Source organism: Sciurus carolinensis, chromosome 3 (assembly GCF_902686445.1).
Source record: "Sciurus carolinensis chromosome 3, mSciCar1.2, whole genome shotgun sequence".
NCBI classification, from domain to species: Eukaryota; Metazoa; Chordata; class Mammalia; order Rodentia; family Sciuridae; genus Sciurus; species Sciurus carolinensis.
In genome coordinates, this window is record NC_062215.1 from 94,997,441 (window position 1) to 95,018,262 (window position 20,822).

Sequence of the window (20,822 nt, forward strand, 5' to 3'; positions counted from 1 at the left end):
TTCATCTTATATAATATTGTAGATGGCAATAATACCACATATGAAACATAATGAAAATAGAAAATGGGAACTAGATTAATTATAAAATAATTATGTGGAAGTGTCAATGACATTATTCTACATTTCTATGTTCAAGTAAGTTACTGCTTGTTGATTGATCAACAAGTATTTATTGAATATCTATTATGAGAGGCAGTAGATGGAGCATTTTAAAGATTTGAAGTCAGAATGCATGAAGTTTTGCATTAGATGAGTCTGGACTACACAACAACTTCTGGCTATTTGTGATCTTTTCCCACTTGCTTTAGATTTATCGTCTATGTAATAATCATAATACCTCATGACACAGATAGAACACAGGACTTGTTCACACCACTGACTCTAAAACAAAATTACCTATGTTTGAGTCCTGCTTCTGTTACTTTCTATCTGATCTCAGTTAAGTTCATCTTCTTTCAAAACTGGAATTAGGTTTTCTGTCTTTGATCTTATGAAAGAATGAAAGGATTCTTTTTGGATGATGAGACTTTGGACTCTGAGTCAAGTTTTCTGATAAGTCAATACTCTTGGGAATCAAGAAAGGGCTGATGTACACATGGGAAGGATGCAATTCATTGAGGGTCAACAGTGAGTTTGAGGTAGGTGTAATTGTAAAATGAGGCCAGAATTCCCACTTCCTTGTATACGTGCCTCGTACAATAACATCTCCTTGTATGTTTAAATATTTTTCTAATAAAATTCTTTCTAAGTGACTTAGGAGGAAATGGTTGAAGTTTCTTCAAAGAAGGAAATCAATTGTCTGAAAAGAGTTTGTAGAAACATGGAAGAATTTCATATGTACATTGTCTTAATGTTAATTACCCCTTTACTAGAATATATTTGCCCATTTACTAAGGAATGAGATAGTTGATATGTCATAATCAGGGTTTACCATGTGCTTAAAGTTGTTCATGTATGTACTGCTTTCCTTGTTTCTAGTGTAATCTTATGAAATATGAGGACTATATTATGCCATATTTTATAATTGAGGAAATAGAGGCATAGAGGAGTAAGTAATATCCAGGAAATATGATAATAGAACAAAGAATTATCTAAAATAATCATCTATACAACCATTTAATGTATTTAAAAGTATAATTATATCTACCTAGAGTGGGGATGTGGTTCAGTGATAGAGTGCTCGCCTAGCATTCATGAGGCCCTGCATTGTATCCCCAGAACTGCAAAATACAAACAAACAACAACACAAAGAATTCTATCTACCTATATCTAATATGACAAATGTCTTGAATAATGGGAGGGGTGATGCTTTTTCATGTGGGGAGGATGTAATTCATTGAAGGCCAAAGATAAGATTGATATATTTTTATCTACATATATCTATCCATATCTATACCTTCATCTATATGCATAATTATACCTACATCTGTATTCACATCTATATATCTTTTCAGCTTTTCCTTCTAGAGAAGAAACTAAATCTGAAGCATCATGTATACTACATAGATCAGGGAACTATTATCTAACTAGTATCAGTTATTTTAAAAATAACCTAATGGGGTAATGGGAGGATAATTTGAAAATTCAGTCCTATTTCAAGAATAAATAGTCCTATTTATAAGAATAAATGTCAAATCTTGTATGAGAAATTATGGAAGTCCATCTCAAAAGGACAAGTATTTTTAGTTCATATTTTGATAAGAATCGTGACTATGTTTCTAACAAGATGCCTTTGGGAAAAGCTATGGTAGCTGAATTTATTCAAAGAGATACAATATAAAGTTCAAAAAGACCAGTCCCATAATAGAGTGGAACACTATGCTAACAACCATGGATTTAAAGAGGAGTCAAGTATGGCTTCTGCCCTCCAGAGTTCATTGATTGGATATTGCTTATCTTCATTTTCAATAACATTGTTGTTTGTGATTCTCACGGTTCTATTATTGAGGAGTGACACATTTTGAAAGAAATGATTTAGAGAATTCTGATAGTTAACTCAGCATAATAATCACATTAAGGAGTTTTGGACAACTCTACCCATTCATTCCCTTTTCTATTTTCACCACCAACTCTAGATAATTTCAAATTCAAAGTAATTCAGATATTATTCACATAACATTTTTTTTTTCAAGCTTTACCACTAACTTTCTTTGACTAGCTCTTTTTTACGAATACATCTAAGCAATTGGTGCTAACTGGAAGGTCAATCTGACAGGATGAGGGACCTATTCTTTTTTTTTTTTTTTAATGAAAATATGCTGCCTTTTAGGATTTCTTTTTGGACAGAAAAAAATGGCAGATCTTCTCTTATAAACCGTATGTTCTTACATTTCTGATATCTGGAATCAGCAGCTTGCCAGAAATATTCCCAAACGCCAGACTACCCTATAAAGGTGTCCAAAGAAGTCTGTTCTGATTACTGAAGATGTTGAACTAGTCTTGACTTCAAACAGTAGATATTTCCACACTTTAGTGGTATATGACAGCTCTATTCATTCCACAATGTCAAATTCTTTGGTTTTGGCCATTGGGTATTTATGCATTTCTGGCTAGGGAAGCAGAGAAGCCTAATTTGATTCTGGAGCCAAAAGTTTTTAGGCCCTGTTCCTTTGGAACTTGGACTGGAGGATTTTGGCACTCTATAAAGACTAGGACAGATCAAGTAGTCACACATAACTAACTGACTCAACAGAGCATATTCAGAGAGAAAGATCATGCCTACACATTGGATAACCATTCTCCAAGGCGGACTGACAACACCCTGAATTCAATCACCCTTAAATAAACACACAAGGAAAGCGGGCTTTAACATACCTTCCGGCACTGCTCTCCAATGCTGCCTGATTGGTTTTAGTGCCATAGGCCAGGCTGCAGATGCAGCCATTACTGTTGTTCTTACTTATGTCTGTCTGCTGTCTGCTAACAAGCATTCATATGCTTTGGATCATTAAAGTCACAACCTCCTATGCCAATCTATTCCTCTCCACGGGTTTGCTGCAGAATAGAAAGAGATGCTATTTCTGTTTCTGTTTCTTTCCATTAGGACCTCCGGTCGGGGTTGTTGCTGAGGTCTGAATATCATAGCTTGCACCCTTGCCCCCACTGAACATATAAATTGTGTTCCCATTAAGCTTGTTCTGTTTGCTGATTTATTTTGTTTGCTGTTGTGTGAGCCTTTTCAATGCAAGGCAAGTGATTTGTGCTGGAACTGCAAAAGACAAAGGTGCTGTAACTTAAGCTATTTCCTGGTGCCACTGCTATCTGCAAGCCTGCTGTACTTGTGCTCATGGTAAATGTCTTCTGACAGACTCCAGGTGGTCGGGATTTTCACAATCCAACCCGTTTCAGTGTTAGAACTTGTCATTTGGAGCTCTGTGAATTGTTCCCTTTCATCTTCCTGTTGGTGGCAGGTTAAGTATGCTCGTACATCTACCTGTTTGAGGCCACATGTGGCCATGGGTATAATCAAAGGTGGAGAAACACAAGTTTCTCTTTCAGGGGAGGCACAGAGGACAGATATTGCACAGAGAGAGAAAGAAAAAAAAAAATTGTCACTTGTAGTATTATGCAGGCTGCCCATCTAAACCCATCATTGCCTGGCACCTACACACTAAGGGCAAGGATCCAGCCAACTTGTGAGTGGGCACCATGCCATTGGAGCAGATGGGCATGGAAGTCGGCAGCCAGTAGACCATGTATGTGCATCAACGGTGGGTGTTGAGGGCACGATTCCCAGGGGAGAATGTCCTAACAGCTGTCTGGCCTGAGCCAACATACTTACGACCAAGGAAAAGTGCCATCCTTCAATCCTGCTGAGTCGGATTAACCTTCAGAACTAAATCTGCTTTTTCGGCAGCAGAAGGTGAGTTTGGGGTCTCTGAAAAACCTCAAAGAATAAGTAAAGGAAGGAAACTGGAAAGATACAGTTAATAGGTATTGATTTAATGTGCTGAGGGCATTCAATGTGCTTATATTAAATATTTGACAAAAGTCTGTTAATTCTTGAAAATGTGTCATAGTTATTAGATGCTTTGCCTCCTGCAGTGCTTTGAAAGTGACCTTTCAGTACAGGCAGACCATTTTTGGTGAGCACTTTTCCACCTTTGAATTAAGAAATAAAGATGTCTGGAAAAAAAAAAAAGTGTCAGTAGATTGTAGAAAGCAGACTGTGGGCAGATATCTTTGTCAAATTTTGCATAGCATGGATTAAACTTAATATGTATTGGATCACAGCTTGCCAAAAAAAGAATTTCTTCTTCAGTGATTGAACATACACTTGCAGTAAGAAGAGAACTTGGTATTTCAACCTAAACCCTCTGGGCAATGAAAGAATTTTTTTTTTTTTTTTTTTTAATTTGAGACTAAAAACAAAGCCTGATTCTAATTTGTTAAGAATTTCATATTGTTAAACTTTGTGAAATTAGATATAGGCTGTTTCTGTCAAACATAGCCAAATAGTGACATGACAATGATTCCTTTTATTTGGTTAAATTAGCAGAACATTTTAATAATTTGACTATCAATAATTCTTTGTCTTTTTCTATTTTGCATTGTTGTGAGGCACTTATGAGCTAGTTTACTGGGTATTGTTTAGCAATGTCTTAAAATGTTTTCTTTAAAAGTTAACATCTGACTTGCAGTTGTGGAAAAATGTCAGTTTAGCTCAAGTGTTCTAGATTACTCATCCATAGTTTCATAATCTGCTCTCTGAACTATTTATTTTTGTTTTTATCAACAAAGAAAAGATCTCTACTGTATGGAGTAAAAGAAATGAATAAGTTATTTTATTTGTTGATGGTAGGAACCATATCTGTGACTTGAACAAATTATATAATGTCTTAAAACTAATGCTGTTAATAGTATTATGAGTAGAATGAAATGTTTATGTGTCTAACTTGGACATCATTTCTCAATAAATTTGTTTAGTACTTCATAGCTAAAGATATGGAATCAAGCCAGGCATGGTGGTACATGCATGTAATTCCAGTGGTTTAGGAGGCTGAGGCAGGAGTATTGCAAGTTCAAAGCCAGCCTCATCAATTTAGTGAGGCCCTAAGCAACTTAGTGAGACCCTGTCGCAAATTTAAAAAAAATAAAATAAAAAGGGCTGGGGGCTATGAATGTGTCTAAGTGGTTAAACACCCTTGGGTTTAATCCTTGATACAAAAAAAAAATATGGAATCAACAAGGATGTCCCTCAATGGATAGATAAAGAAAATGTGGTAAATACATACTGGAAAACATTTAACCTTAATGAAGGAAGAAATCCTGTCATTTATGGAAACATGGTGAAACAGGAGGACATAACATAAGTGAAATTAAGTTAGGCAAGAAAAACAAATATTGCATGTTCTCACTTAGATGTTGCTATGATTTGAATATAGGTAGCCTCTCAAATATCCATGTGTTAGGCTTGTTTCTCAGTGTAGTGCTGTCCGAGGGTACTGTGGATCTGCAGGAGGTGAAATCCTATAAACATTCTTTAGGTCATTAGGAACATGTCCCTGAAGGGGATTGTGGGACACTAGACAGTCCTCTTTCCCTCTTTGCTTACTGGCTGATAAGGTGAAAAGATTTTTTTTTTCTGTCACATGCTTCCTCCTTGATGTACTGCCTCACCACAGACCTAAATCAATGGGGTCATTTGATCAAGGACTGGAACCTCCACAATTGTTATCCAAAATAAACCTTTTTATTTTTATGCAAAATAAACCTCTTTATAAGTTAATTATCTCACTTATTTCCTTATAGTGATAAAAAACTTGCTAATACATCTGTGGAGTCCAAAAAGTTGATTTCATAGAAGCAAAATGTATAATAGTGGTTAACAGAGCTTGGGAAGGGAAAAGAGTAGTGGGAGGAGGTGACAAAGTGATGATAGTTAATAGGCACATAGATATAGTTGGATAGAAGGATTTTCTAAAGTTCTATAGCACAGCAAGATAACTATGATTGATAAAAATTGTATATTTCTAAATAGCTGATACAGATGATTTTGAATGTTCCCAACACAATAACATGATAAATATTTGAGTTGCTGAATGTTGATTTTTCTCATCTGATTGTTTTGCATTATATACCTGTATTGAAATCTCACACTGTGCCTAATGAACATGTACTGTTATTATGTATCAATGATTTTTTTTAAAAAATTGGGGACACATGAGATTTAAAATATATGTATATATATATATATGTGTGTGTGTGTGTGTGTGTGTGTGTGTGTGTGTGTTCATATATATATATGAATGAAATTCTTGGCTAAATATGGGTGATCCTAGAGAGAAAAAACAAACTAAAATTTAAGGCAATACATAAATGAACTTCACATGAAAGAAATGTAGAAAATTATACTATTCAGATGCCTCTACATTTCTTGCTTTGGTGGTTCTTATCTGAAGAGCCTATTTGAAGACTGAAGTTGTGGTATATCCGACTTTCATATGAATGGCACCTCTCAGTTGGAGAAAATTCTTGGAGATAAACATTATACTGAAAGTAACTGCAAAAAGATATAACCAAACTAAAGGAAATAATATTCATCAAAAAGCAAGCAGATGTACATTCCATATACAATGAATTTTTATTTAAATAGGAAAATCATGAGGTAGTCTGATTTTACTCTTGGAGGAACATATGTGTTTGGGATGAAATAAAGCAAGGAAATAATTCCAAGCACTTGAAAGGGGTAAGAAATACTAAGTGCTTCCCTTTGGCTCTCTGGGAGACAGAAAAATGTGGATAGGCTGTCTAACTCACTGGACTCACCCTGGATTGTGAGTCTCCAGTATATTGTAGGTGACACAGATGCTGAGCATAGAGTATTCAACACATTTCTAATGTGCTGATAAACTTTACTATGTCCCCAGGAAGCTTTTTGGATTGTTACTTTTCATTTTATGCAGGGGATAAAAGACATAATAAATAGTGTCAGGTATATGACTGACAATAGGAGAGAAGAATGTATAAATGTTAAACAATTTACTTGTCATATACTAATAAAACAGAGGAATTTGAGCTTTCTTTGGTTTATGTCATTGCCTGCCTAGGACTATGAAAAGATAAATTTAAAGTAGAGTTAGAATAATTGTGAACCTGGATGAATTTTACATGTCTACATATAGTTAAAATTAGAAGATTAAATGCATGATAAGGTAAAGTCCTCCAATCTTAACTTTCCTTTCTTTCTGAAAAGCTGTTATCTGCCATATACATATGGTTTAAAAATATAGCCATCATTTGAATTGATGTTTATTATTTCTAAACAACTAAATGATTGTGAGTAAAAGAAACATTGACCACATCTCCACATTCTAAAATAAAATAAAACATCACTAACTTTCCTTAATTTCTGATTTGATAGCTTTAAGAAATAGAATTTGGCAAAACAAATGAAAATCTGAATATAAGAATTGGGATACACCAAAAAATCTTTGAGAAACTGTGAAGATAAAAACTAAACTTAACCACAGATTTATTTCTGTTTTTCATCCAAGTATCCAGGGAGTTTGCTAATGGGAGGTATGCCTCAGAAAATGTACACGTCTGTGAAAATGTTGGAACAAACCAATGCTTTCCTTCAAGTTATTTCATTTCAATTCTAAGCCACAAGATATAAACTTTCATCAAAAATGGTAATCTATTTAAAATCAGAGTTATGTGGAATGTTTCATGTTTATATATAACTTTCATAGTAGACCCTCCTACACAAGGAAAATAATATGCTCAAATTCTGTTATTTTTACAATATGTAATATATCACATACTAATCTCACCCATCAGTGTCATATTCTTTAAATAGATAAAGATGATAAAGGAATGGAAGAAAAGATGACGACAACTTGAAAATTTGACTTTTAATTCCTCTTTTTGGAGGAAAAGATATCTGAAAAACTTAACTATGATGCCTATTCTAATAAGAATAAAGAGGCATTTAAAGTAAATATACATTATGCATGCTGAATACTTTGTTTTTCAACTTTAGTTTGCACAATTAGAAAAGTAAAGAACCTGGGGAGGTGCAGAGAAGGGACAGAAGAGGAGAGTAGTGGGTGGTTATAAGGAAGGCAAATACAGATTTGACATAAAATTATTTGAGTCATATAGATTAATCTGATATTGGGTTCAAGGGAATCATGTCAGAACACATTAATATTTCAAACTTTTTCAATGGTAGCTACAAATCATTCCTATTTATAGGACATGGTAACTCAATAGGAAGATGGCATCAACGAGAAAAAAGATTGCTCACACACAAACACAGATGAGTTCTGAAATGACCTTTTCTTTCTCTCCAAAGTGAGGGTTACCAAAAACTCAGGTGTTTATCATCAAAGCTTAGTTACTTAAGATGAGAAGGTGGTGGCAGGAAAACAGCTTAGGACATAAATATGTCGCCTCAAAAGTAACTCTTAAGTGATGTTCTCAACAAATAGGCCAGAGAAACTTTGAATTGTCAAGGCCCCTTTGTGGTAAAACATTAGAAATAAATAGAGAGGGTCATGATATTGAAGCCATCATGTCACAATTTATAAGGAGTATAAATCTACCAAACAGAAAAAGACTTGAACACTTAAATATGTGATAGACCTCCATACATGTGCACCTATGTTTACAGGGAGGATCTCTATACTATTTAAGAACATTTGGAAACCAAAAAGAAAGAAGTCATGCATAAAAACAGTACTTTAAAACTTCCCAGTAGAAATACTTCTGTGGTTGAGAAATTAATTTATTAAAGTTGGATCAACCTACCACTAATATTAATATTGCTATCAATTTTCAAAATAATAATTATTTAACATTTCCATCCCAAGCGAGAACTCAATGCACTGTGGCCAGATTCTAAAATTCATCTAGAAGTAATTTATAGAACAAAATGTAGTTATCAGATACATTTAATATCAAAAATATACATTTTTTTGCTATCAGATACATTTAAAAGTTTTAAAATTCTTAAAAAAGAATAGCACTGTCTAAAGTGAAGTATGTTTTTGCCATAATAATAATAGAGATATTTGGTACCATAAGCAAGTATATTTTAAGTATCTACTACTAGAAATTACTGACATATGAGTATACTAAATATAAAATGACTTCTGACTTAATAGGAATAGATCAAAAGGATATTTTTCACTGCAATATTTCTTAAGAGGATGTCCCATAAGAATTGCACAATTACAATGTTTTTGATACATACTCATATGAGCACTATAAAATGTTCTCTTCTTCACAGTATGGCTTGGAGAGCCTTTTTTCCCTCCATACTTAACTCATGAGATTTTGGTTGACCCTAAGTTTTCTTTTAACTATTTCTATATTTCTTTGCAGTCATTAAATATAACATGTAAAGACAATTTGACATATCCTAACTTTTCCTGATGTACATATGAGTCAATTAAGCTGTTTCAGCTCCAGATTTCTTATCATAAGTCTCAGTCAGCATAATATGATTAGGGATGATATATTTCTTTGTCTAAAATGACAAAAGATTATCACAGCAAAACACAGGTGATGAAAGTTCTCTTTCTCCAACATCTTCATAACTTGGTTGAACATGATAGATTGACTAGCTTACTGATTTAGGAATGATCAGCAATATTATTTCCTCTAAAGGAATACAAAAATGATGCATAACATATTTGAAACCTTATTCTTAGGTTCCCATTTAAATGTGTGCAAATTTATAATTTCGACCCCCTTTTAAATTTCCACCTTAGAAACATTTTTTTCGGCATACAGAGGTCTCAACTTTTTAGTCTCCATGAATTTAATGACTGCTGATATGCATACATGTGTGCACACACACGTGCATGTGTGTATAAAATAAAACATAATGGTTCAGGATTAGATCTAGGTTAAAAAGTCACTTCAGTCTTTTACGAGCTCTGAATTTACAAAATTAATATTGTTGAATCTCTCTGAGGCTGTATTTCCATACTTACAAAACAAGGTAAATAGCTTTTCCACCGCTGCCGCCTCCTTCTTCTGCCGCTCCTGGAGCTGCCTGTGTGCTCCTTCTGTGCGGACCTGGTACCTGTTTTGTGAAGCGGCAGCTGAGGAGACTCAGGTGATTGCCATGACCGATGAAAAACCCAAGGAAGGAGTCAAGACTGAGACCAATGATCATATTAACTTGAAGGTGGCGGGGCAGGATGGTTCTGTGGTGCAGTTTAAGATTGAGAGGTATACACCACTTAGTAAACTAATGAAAGCCTATTGTGAACAACAGGGTTTGTGGATGAGGCAGATCAGATTCCGATTTGATGGGCAGCTAATTAATGAAACAGACACACCTGCAGAGTTGGAAATGGAGGATGAAGATACAATTGATGTGTTCCAGCAGCAGACAGGAGGTGTCTACTAAAAAGGGAACCTGCTGCTTTACTTCAGAACTCTGTTCCTACAGACCAAGAATACATTCTAAATTAGAAAACTGCAATCAGGGTCCACCAAATCCTGACTACTACAGTATAGTTTTCTCTATTCTTTCACTTTCCCCTTCCCCATTCCTTTATTGTACATAAAGTAACTGGTGTATGTGCACAAGCATATTACCTTTTTTTTAAACTAAATGGTCAATGATATGTTTTGAGAGACATCAAATGGAGATGGGATGGGGAAAAATACTGGTTCTATGAAATTATTCCCTTTTCCATTAGTGGCATGCTCATTCAGCTCTTTATATTCCAGTAAGTTATTTTGCTCTCATTGTTTTAACAAAAAATAAAAATTAAAAATTAAATAAAACTGAACAACATAAAAATCCTTGCATACCTTGTTCAATTGGAGAATTTTAATGTTTTCATTTATCATTGTAAAACCAAGGACAATTTTTTTTTTTTTTTTCAGTGCTGGGGATCATACCCAGGGCTTTGTGCTTGCAAAGCAAGCACTCTACTGACTGAGCTATCTCCCCAGCCACCAAGGACAATTTTATAACTTTTTTTGTACGTAGCTGTTACATATAGGGCAATCTGTCTTTAAGTAGGGGTAAATTACTCTTAAAAAAAAGAAAGACTCCTAGATGGTTTTCCTTTCAAGTCAAACATCTTATTGTTTAAATAAACTTCTTGTTAGAAACAACAACAACAACAAAAAAGAAACAAGGTAATATCATTGACCTCTTAAGGTGGTTAAGAATTAAATATGCTAGTGTATGCAAAATACATAGAGCAGTTTCTGGAAAACAGTAAATACTGAAATAAATGTTAGTAGATAGTATCATCTTTATACAATTTCCAACTTGAATTCTTCTTTAGACCATGGATTCAGTGGGATTCTTTTACAGAGACATAAGTATGTGTTCAGTGAAAAGGAATTTCTGTTCTGATTTCTTATTAAAATTATTCCAAAACTTTAGTCATTCACTTAGTATGTTAGTGAGTTTTTGCCCATATTTCATACCACATACTACGTATGTAATTATATTATTTAAACTTGAATTGTTTTATTTTAAAGGAAACTAGTGAAATGGCTTTAATGTGATAATATTTCTACTAAATCTTAAGATCTTATAAATAATAAAGAAAACTTTAAAAGTCACCGGTTAAAATAATCTCTTGTGCTCTTGGGGATATGTATAAAACACAATTAGAAGCAGTGCCTTAGAAAAAAGCTTTCTACAGGTGAGTGGAAAGGAATACTTAGAAAACGGTAGAGCAATGTACCTATCAAATTCCAGCTATGGTGGTATAAAAGAAGGAGAATTTTTGGCCATAGAAGAAATGTATAGCTAACATTGGCAAATGGCCAGGGGCCTATTCCTCAATATTATGCAGTTTTTACTTGGTACTATTTTTTGCTTACATGTGAAGTACTTTACATGCCAGGAGGATGACTTTTACCCCAAGTCTGGACATCTAGCCTGGACATCTACTTGAGTTTTAAGGAAATAAAATGAAAACTCCCCCATCCCAGAACTCTTCCATTCTTGCAAGTTAAACGTAAAACATATATTAAATTTTCAGTGTAGAGAACAAATCTTAGTATAATGAGTAGTTAAGAGTTTCTAAGTTCTGAATTTGTAAAAATATAAAGTGAATTTCTGGTTCTTTAAGAGGTTTAAATGCCAAATGAATAATTCTCCCACTGCTGATAAGCGAAATATCAGTGGATAACCAGAATGAAGTTGTGTTTCTAGATTTCTTCCCATTAAGTCACTATTTTTCTCTTGGTTTCTTTATGCATAAGACCTTTCACTTTGACATCAGTGGAACTCTAACCATGGTTGTCTTTTTTTAGGATACTCCTAGTAGTTATAAAATTATTTTAAATATATGATGGCTCCAAGAAATAGAAATTATTTCTCACTTACAAAACAGAAGTAAGTGTTCTGTAGAAACTCTCTGCAACTTTTCTTTAAATATAAAATTATTCCAAATAAATGTTTACTGATGAAAGCAAAATGAACTTTTTGCATCTGAGTTTGACTTTCTCCCTTTGAAGATTCAGAACCCAGTCTCTCTTCTGTTATATCTTCATCATTCCTAAGGGATTAGTGCAACATTTCCTCCCAGTCAGTGGGTGAAGAAAGAGAATGGAGGGGAAGCACTCATTGGATCATAGCTCTGGTATTATTGCTTCATTGTTTCTGCTCATATTCCATTGGTCTGACCTAGTCACATATCCATTCCAGTGGTAAAGTAGTCTGAGAAAGGTGGTCAAAGTATGTGTTTCAGAGTCAGAATACAATATCTCCCCCCCCCTTCCCATTTGCTACTTTGCACCCATCTTCCAACACTTTGCTGTACATCTATCCACCTCCCTGAAGAAACATCCAAAAATCCCATCCAGTTGATGTATCACCTGGATTCTGTTCCTAGAATCTCTTGTGAGAAATAACTCCTTACATAAGGTTCAGGTCTTTATTGAGGGATTTAGAATTTCAAATACAAGTTCTCTGTCCCACCTTACCCAGGACTTCCCATATACAACGGTGGAGCAAGAACTTGACAACGGAAGTAAATACATCCAAAACCCTCTTGTTAGTAAAAAAGGACAATGGTAAACAGCCCCCAGTTATTGGACCAAAACAATAATTAAATCCTCCTAGGAAGGCTTTTGAAACTGCTCTATGGCCTTAGAGAAAGATCTGGCTCTTCTTTCTGGGAGAATTCCCTAAATTTTTTATTCTCTAGGGTTTTGGCCCTGCTTTTTACAGTTTTATTCCTTCTGTATTATCCCCCATGGACCATATCTGAGGTGGACAGTGGAGAGAATGATCTCTTTGGTCATATATTTATAATCCAGTTTTTATGGAGAAGGTATGGGGTTTCAGGATTGTACATAGTCAAGGAATTTTTTTAGGGGAGATTTCTGATTTCTTTGGTAATATGATTCCCTCTGCATATTCATAAATATTAGTTCATGGATGCTTATTGGCCATTTTATTACTATTAACAAAGCACAACCGTTCATAGTTGGTCAATAATGGGGTTCCAGGATTGTATATTATTATGGAATGTTTTAGGTGAGTCTTCTGATTTCTTTGGTAATATGTTTCCCTCAAAATATTCATAGACATTGATCTAATTCCTTCAGTTACGTGTGCCAGTAATCAGAGCTAAAGACAGCCAAGTCCTTTTCTATGTAAGGTATTTTGTCATACTTTATTCTAATTCCTCTCTCACCTCTCTTTCCCCCAGCTCTCCCTCCTTCTATTCCTCCCCGCTGCCTCTCCTTTCCTCTTCTCTCTTCTTCATGTAGAATGTGAAATAGTATTAAGGAGAGTCTTTAGGATATCAAAGAGATGTAATCATAAGTTCCTTCTCTTTCTCTTCCTGTTTCATAATAGAATTTGTCTGTGATACCTCTTCAGGAGAAAGGATAAAAAGGCTAATTTTTATTTATTCAATGAGCACTTATCTTGTGATTTTTTTCTGTTTAATTTGGTAATAAGGGGAGATAGGAAAGTTAGAGGAACAAGGATTCTGAAAATGCTGAGATCACATCATGAAGACAAAAAGTTTCAATTTGAAATATTTTGTTTCAATTACTATTGCTGCATTTTTAAACAACCTGAAACACAGAGGTGTAAAACACTTACTTTATTATGTAAAAAAACTTACTTTATTATGTTATATTTTTGTCAGTAAAATAATTCAGATAGGGATCAGTGGGAACAGCTTATTTCTAACTCCATGATGTTTGAGGGCTCTTCTGGACATTTAAAGACTAAGGTATCTCCACGGCTGGGTGCTCAGATCTTCAGGAAGTCTTCATACTCACAGGATTGGTGGAAGATGGTGGTTGCTGTGACCTCTGAAGTCTTATGAAGTCTTTCCTTCTGGTCACGCTTTGTGGAGTGATTTGAGCTTCCTCACAACATGGCAACTATTTTCCAAGATGAGAGTTTCAAGTGAAGAATGAATAATGTTTGAACTTTGGAAGTCATGTAGTAGCACTTATATCAGGTTTTTTGGTTGAAGCAGGCATAAAGCTATGTCCAATTCCAAAATGAGAGATCACAGATCTCATTACTTGATGGAAGGGGTGTCAAGAGTACACAGTTAAAAGGATGTTTGGGATATGAGATGTTGTAGCAGCTAGCTGTGTTTCAATACAAACTTTATTCAAATTAACTGACATCTAAAATGCTTCTTATTTTATAAATATATTCACCTTCTTGAATGAATCTTAATATGCTTATTTTCATGTGCATACTTACTAAATTATGCACTTTTAAATCATTTATAGTTTTTTAAAGAAACATAATATAATAGTATCAAATGCCAATATATTTGCAGATATCCCGACACAGAAGGAATCATTCACAGCATGTCTTGAAAGATGTAATTCCTCCCCTGGAACAACTGGTGAGTGATGAATTTACTACACTAATGTATGCTTTGATCTACTGCTACAAAATAAATTATCCCTAAGCTCAGCAACTTGAAACAGCATGTGTTATCTCATGTTCTGTGGGTCAGTAATCTGGGCATGTCTTAGCACTACCCTCTAGCTCAGAGCTACTCAAAGGTAGCAATCAAGATGGCAGCTAGAACAAGGGTCACATCTGAACTTCTTACTGGGAGGCATCTGCTTTCAAGCTCTCTTGTATGGTGTTGGCAGGGTAGCCCTGTTGTCCAGAGACTACTATGCCACTTGTCTTAATTCATTCAAGCTGCTATGACAAAGTATCACAGACTCAGTGGTACATAAACAAGTAGAAATATATTTTTATGGTTCTGGAATCTGGAAGCCCTAGATCAGGGTACCAGCATGGTCAGGTTCTGACAAGGGTTCTTTTCCTAGTTGCAGACTGCAGACTTCTTGTTGTATCCTTGCATGGCAGAGAGTGAGAGCTCTCCAGGTTGCCTTTTGTAAAGTCACTAATTCCATTTGTGAGAGCTCCACACTCTTAAACTAACTCCCAAAGTTGCCACCTCCAATATATTCACATTGGAGAAAAAGATTTTAATATATTAACTTTGAGGAGGACACAAATTTTCAGTCTGTATCATTCCTTGTCTCAAAATACTCTATAACTTCTATCACCCCCAGGGTAAAAGTTGAAAAACACCCCCAGTAATTTACATTTCTTATAGGTTCCACAATCTCTCTGTTCTCACCTCTCCTCCTCTTCTCCCTGGTCATTTTCCTCTAGCCAAGCTAATAACTTACTTCTGCAGGTCTATTCCATTTACCTTTTCCTTTCTGTTAAAATAACTCACCTAGTAATTTATAAGTCTCATTCTTTCATTTAGTTCACATCTCTGTGCTAATATGACCTTGTAAAAATAGGTCTACCCTAATCTACTTTATACAAACTCACAAACATAGACATGACATTTTCACTCACAATCCTTCCTTCTTATCCTTTATAAATTTTCTCTGTAGACCTTACCACCATTTGGCATACTATACAATTTTATTTGTCATTCCATTTGAATATTAGTTCTTTGAGGACAGAGGCATTGTCTCCTGTGTTCATTATTCTGTTCCTGTGATTCTAACGGTTACTAGAATCATTAAAATTAACAATCATTAGCAATCTAATGATTGCCATAAAATGACCGATAGAATCATGGTAAAAGTGCCATAAATATGTATTGAATGTGTACATCAATTAAAGTTAATGACTTTTGGTTTTACTTGCAAGTTTATAATATACAGATGCATACTTGGATATTTTTCTCTTTTATTTTATCTTATATTGCTAAGCACTACCTGGTCATTTGTTTCAAGACTTCTTTCAAGAAGTGAGATTTCCCAGTGTGAACCCATCAGCAGAGCCTTCCCAAACTTCCCTTATCCATCGAGTCAATCTTTATTAGTAGCAAACATTTATTGATACCTAAAACATATTTTATTTGGATTCTTCATTTTCCCTATGACACTTCACATACATCACAATTTTCTGAAGCAGTTCATCCCCTATGTTTGCAGGAGTCCCTATGTTTTTCCTATGCAAGTACACCTGTCCCTTCATGAGGACTTCCAGTGCTTCCGATCTCACCACACTCCACCATGCTACTCCGTTGATCACAGGCAGTGATTTAGACCAACCTTCCTTCAACACTAAAATCATTAGTTCATTTTCCTTGTCACAACTCTCAACAGCTTCAATTCTTCTTTGGTACCAAATTGGTACCTCATGGTCTCTGATTTGTATTATTATATACTCCCAAATACATACCCTCAAGCCAGGAATAGTAGCATGACTAAGACATGGCTCTTACACTGAAAGAGTAGCACATGCTTATACATATATTTGTGTTGTTCACTCCTATATCATGGGCAGCAGACTCTTCCCATGTTTGGACTGTAAATGCCTTGAAGTTAGAGGCCATGATTTGTATTTTCTTTATTATATTGTTCTTTCACTTCTATTGCTTGTGTTTGTTCAGGGAACACATGTTTGTCAATTGATGTACAATAAGATATTAAAGGTTTATTACAATAATGTTGACTGCAGATGTTCAAAGATATGTCCCTAAGTAGGTGCAAAGTTATAATTTTTAAGCCTTTAGTCTGTTATTTCTCTAAATATTTTTATATGAATATATGTGTATTTCTGTTTCTCTCTATCTCTAACACACACACACACACACACACACACACACACACACACACACATAAACCCACACAGTCACTAGTTCTATAAACTTTTGAAATTATCAATTTATGTCACAGTCCTGGCTTAGGTTTCTCTGGATTCCCTGAGTACTTATTTATCTTACTGTGTCTTTCAAACACAGGTAATATTCAACTTTATCCATCCACATCTACTTGCATTACATTTCTTTTTCAATGTTATTTTAAAGATAGAAATGCCATCTTTACTCCAAACTCCTCTTGATGAATTTTCTATTGTGAGGTTCTATGCCAAATAACCATCAACCCCCCCCCAAAAAAAACCACCCAAAATCTGATCAATTTTGAACTCTATCTTGCCCTTTACCAAGACTTGAATTGTTTCCAACAACCCATCAAATGTTCTGTACATCTGACTAATCTAACCATATATTCCTTATACCTAGACTCACATACTTCCCCTTCAACTCTAGCACAGTTCTTACTCTCATCTCTCAAACTCTCCCTACCTCCATCAGGTATTCAATGTTGCTTCCAGAATCATCCATAGATTCTTGTTTTAGTTTCTCTTAACAATATGTACCAGGAGGAGTTTTCATATATGATATGATATACATACAAGTCCTTTAGAAAACTTAATAAATGCTTTTAAATTGGTGTTATTATTCTTTATTTTTATCAGGTGAATCCTCAAGCTTATTTATTTCTAAAATGTGCTATAGTACAAATCTTACTTCCTTTATCTCTTATCTAGAGAACTCTATGGAACATTTTGCAGTCACAAGAGACTTTGGTTTTAGGTATAGCTTGGAAACATCCCATTAGGTCCACTACCTTTGGAGGAAAATAGCGTACTTTAAAATGAAATCTTCCATGTGTATGCTCCAATAAATGCTGATCTCCTTTGGGAGGCGTACTTCATCTCTTGTTTAAAGTTCTCTTTAGTAAAGTTGATTGTGTCCACAGGGTTAACCAGAAGCACAATGCACTTCTTTTGGGTAATATCCAGAAAACTTTACTAATTGAAGTCTAAAAATCACATGATGGACACTACCCCGTTTGCTGACAGGTGATTTCATTTATGCCACATGGTATGGAAACCTATAGGCTTTCAGTGGAAGATGAAAATAATTTCCTGAGAAGCAGTGTAATTGCTTAAGAACTGTTCTGATGCAGCATCAATTTTAAATGTGAAATATTAAATATACTAATATAGATTTGTTTCTTGATCTTATATACACTGTATTACAACTGTTCATGAGACTCAATTATTTTCAGAGTAATTTCCCTCTCCCTAAAGAGTTATTCAGGGAAAATAACCCTGTCTATAGCTTGTTAAATCTTTATCTTATTTATTTTTATCAAAAGAAATAAGACATGTCTATGGATAACCCTGCAGGAGTCAAAAGCCTGTGGCAGATTTCAGAGAATCATCTGCTTCCTCCTGAGCTAGGAGGATTTTGAGGACAGAGCTCAGGAAGTTGCCATGGCTTGGGGGCAAAGCAGGCTTTTGCAGATAAACCTTAAGTCACAGATTCTACCTTTTGGAGCCAGATACCATTTTGTGGATTAATTAATACTTATGAGGGCTTTGAGGATGAAAGACGTTGTGAGGGTTCAGTTTTCTTATTTTAAAACAAAGGACAGCCTTTTGAGGGGAAATAATTCTACTGATCAGGCTGGTCTTTCCCTGAATTGCAAAAAAATTCCAAAAGCACTTCAACCTTTCAAAAGTCTATTTCGGTAAGATAAAATTAGTTTTACTGAAATAATATCTTCTCCCATATTCAAGCTGTTAATAATATATTATGTAATTGAATAATTCTATTAGAATCATCTCCAGGCTTTCACAGTTTCATATTCTTCCTTTTTCACAAACACAAGTGTTTTATTAATTCAAATATTTGTTTAGGCCACTCCATTGCTAGGTCATGTTTTGGGCTTAGGCTATGCAATGAGGGGCTAACTATGTCTTTTCCTGAAGATCTTTCAGCATAGGAATGTACAGAGGTATTCAGTAAGTAAAGGAAGACATCATTCTATTCCTGCAAATTATAAAATGTGCTATCATTAGGGAAAAACAAGTTTCTGTGAAAGAAGAAGAACCTACGTTGGATTAAATAGTCTTAAAATCATGCTTCAAAAAGAGCATTTCAATTGACAGGATGTGTGGAGTTTATCAAGCAAAGAATTGGAAGAAAAACCTTACAAGCACAAGGAACAGCAAGCACAAGGGTCTGGAGGTAGGAACAAAGTTATAACATTTGAAAAACTGCAGAAATGCCATGCTGGCTACAATATAATGAACAAAGGCAACCAGGCAGGGGGTATTCAGAGAGGAGGGCAGTGCCCAGATGCTGAGGGTCTTGAGGTGATGGTATGACATTCTGAAGCCATGGAAACCGGGACACAAGTTAAAATGCTTCTCCTATCCAGGCTCACATTTGCAACTCATTTAGCTCTAGAGCAGAGAAGAAGTACACACACCACCAAGCAACAAAGACTATTAACATTGAGCAATGCTTTCTTCCCTGCTGCCCCGACTGAAATTAGGTTATAACACAACAATTGGATTACACTAATAAATTGCCTAGACAGTAACCAGGAAAGCCATTCTCACAGAACTCCACGGAGAGGCAAGGAACAAGAGTATGTTAAATCAAAGCCACCAAGAAATAGAATTCCCAAAAGAAGAATAAAGAAACTGAGGGTGAGGAAGGAGAAATGAAATACAAGAAAGGCCTCCAGAAAACTAAGAAAGTTCTTCAGATATAAAGAGGAGCCCTTGCCAGCGCATCTCCCGAATAGAATCTGGATTTCTTAGTGGAAAACAAATGAAACACACTGGTTGCTAGATGAAAAGGCTAGGGAATAAAGCTCCTGGGGGTTCTTAAACATCAAATAGTAGGATTTTCAAGATGACATTTTGATGAGTTAGAGGTAAACAAATCAGAGATGGGAGGATAAAATTTCCCTTGAAATACACAGGGGCTTAATATGATGGGGAAAGCTCTTGGCAAAACATAATGTTTGCCCCGCCAAACCAGCATTTGAAAAATAGTCCAAAACTTTCAGCAGAACCCCAAAACCAGACATGCTCTCCCATCCTGAGTGAGACAAAGTATGAGAGGGCAAATACCCATGAAAGCATTGCTTAACCAATATACTAAGGAGTATAAACAGGCTGCAGAGAGTAAACCATGCCTGGCTCAGACCTGAGATCAAGACCAACTTCTCAAGAACTTTTTTGAAAATCTTACTTGTCCCTCTCTGGACTCCATTCCCATATGATGGAATACTTTCACTCTGCATTTCTCCTACTCTCTTTTTTAATTAATTATTTTATCTAAGTTGGGAATTTTGGTTTACCACTTTTTAAAGAATGTACACACAGTAAGTTATATATTTACATGAGATCAAAACATCATATGGTATGTCTCCAAAAGCATCCTATTTCATTTCTAATATATGTGTAAGATAGGTCTAAAACTAAGCAGTTGAATTTTTTTAAACTATTAGTGCTTTATATGATGTACAGTTAAGATAGATTTTTAAGGTAACTTTTTTTCCTTCTTTTATTCTCTTCCTAATGGCTTGTGTCCACCACAAACTCACACATGTGAATAGAAGATCAACTATATCAGGAAAGACAGAACCAGTATAAAAATAGTTGAATACTGAGAAGAAAACCTAAGCGACAAATCCCAAAGAAATAAAGCTACAACTTGAGAACATTGTTAAGAAAAAGAAAGCAATGGAAAGAATGCACAAATTCCTCTTTCTGT

The 20,822-nt window shown here is 35.0% G+C and overlaps 2 protein-coding genes across 4 annotated transcripts in view; both read left to right on the plus strand.

The window, feature by feature from the left end:
- Arhgap15 (Rho GTPase activating protein 15) overlaps window positions 1-20,822 on the plus strand; it is a 587,323-nt gene that overhangs the window by 55,781 nt on the left and 510,720 nt on the right. For both annotated transcript variants that reach the window (XM_047547716.1, XM_047547718.1), the window contains exon 3: window positions 14,748-14,816. In XM_047547716.1, coding sequence (XP_047403672.1) covers window positions 14,748-14,816 — 69 coding nt within the window. The remainder of the gene's footprint in view (window positions 1-14,747; window positions 14,817-20,822) is intronic.
- On the plus strand, window positions 10,079-10,366 carry LOC124981378 (small ubiquitin-related modifier 2-like). Of its 2 annotated transcripts, XM_047547720.1 has the most exons (2): window positions 10,079-10,232; window positions 10,302-10,366. In XM_047547720.1, exons 1-2 carry the CDS (start codon window positions 10,079-10,081, stop codon window positions 10,364-10,366), a joined length of 219 nt encoding a protein of 72 aa, XP_047403676.1. The 2 variants fall into 2 exon arrangements, with proteins under 2 accessions (XP_047403676.1, XP_047403675.1); XM_047547719.1 differs by having other exon boundaries at window positions 10,079-10,366.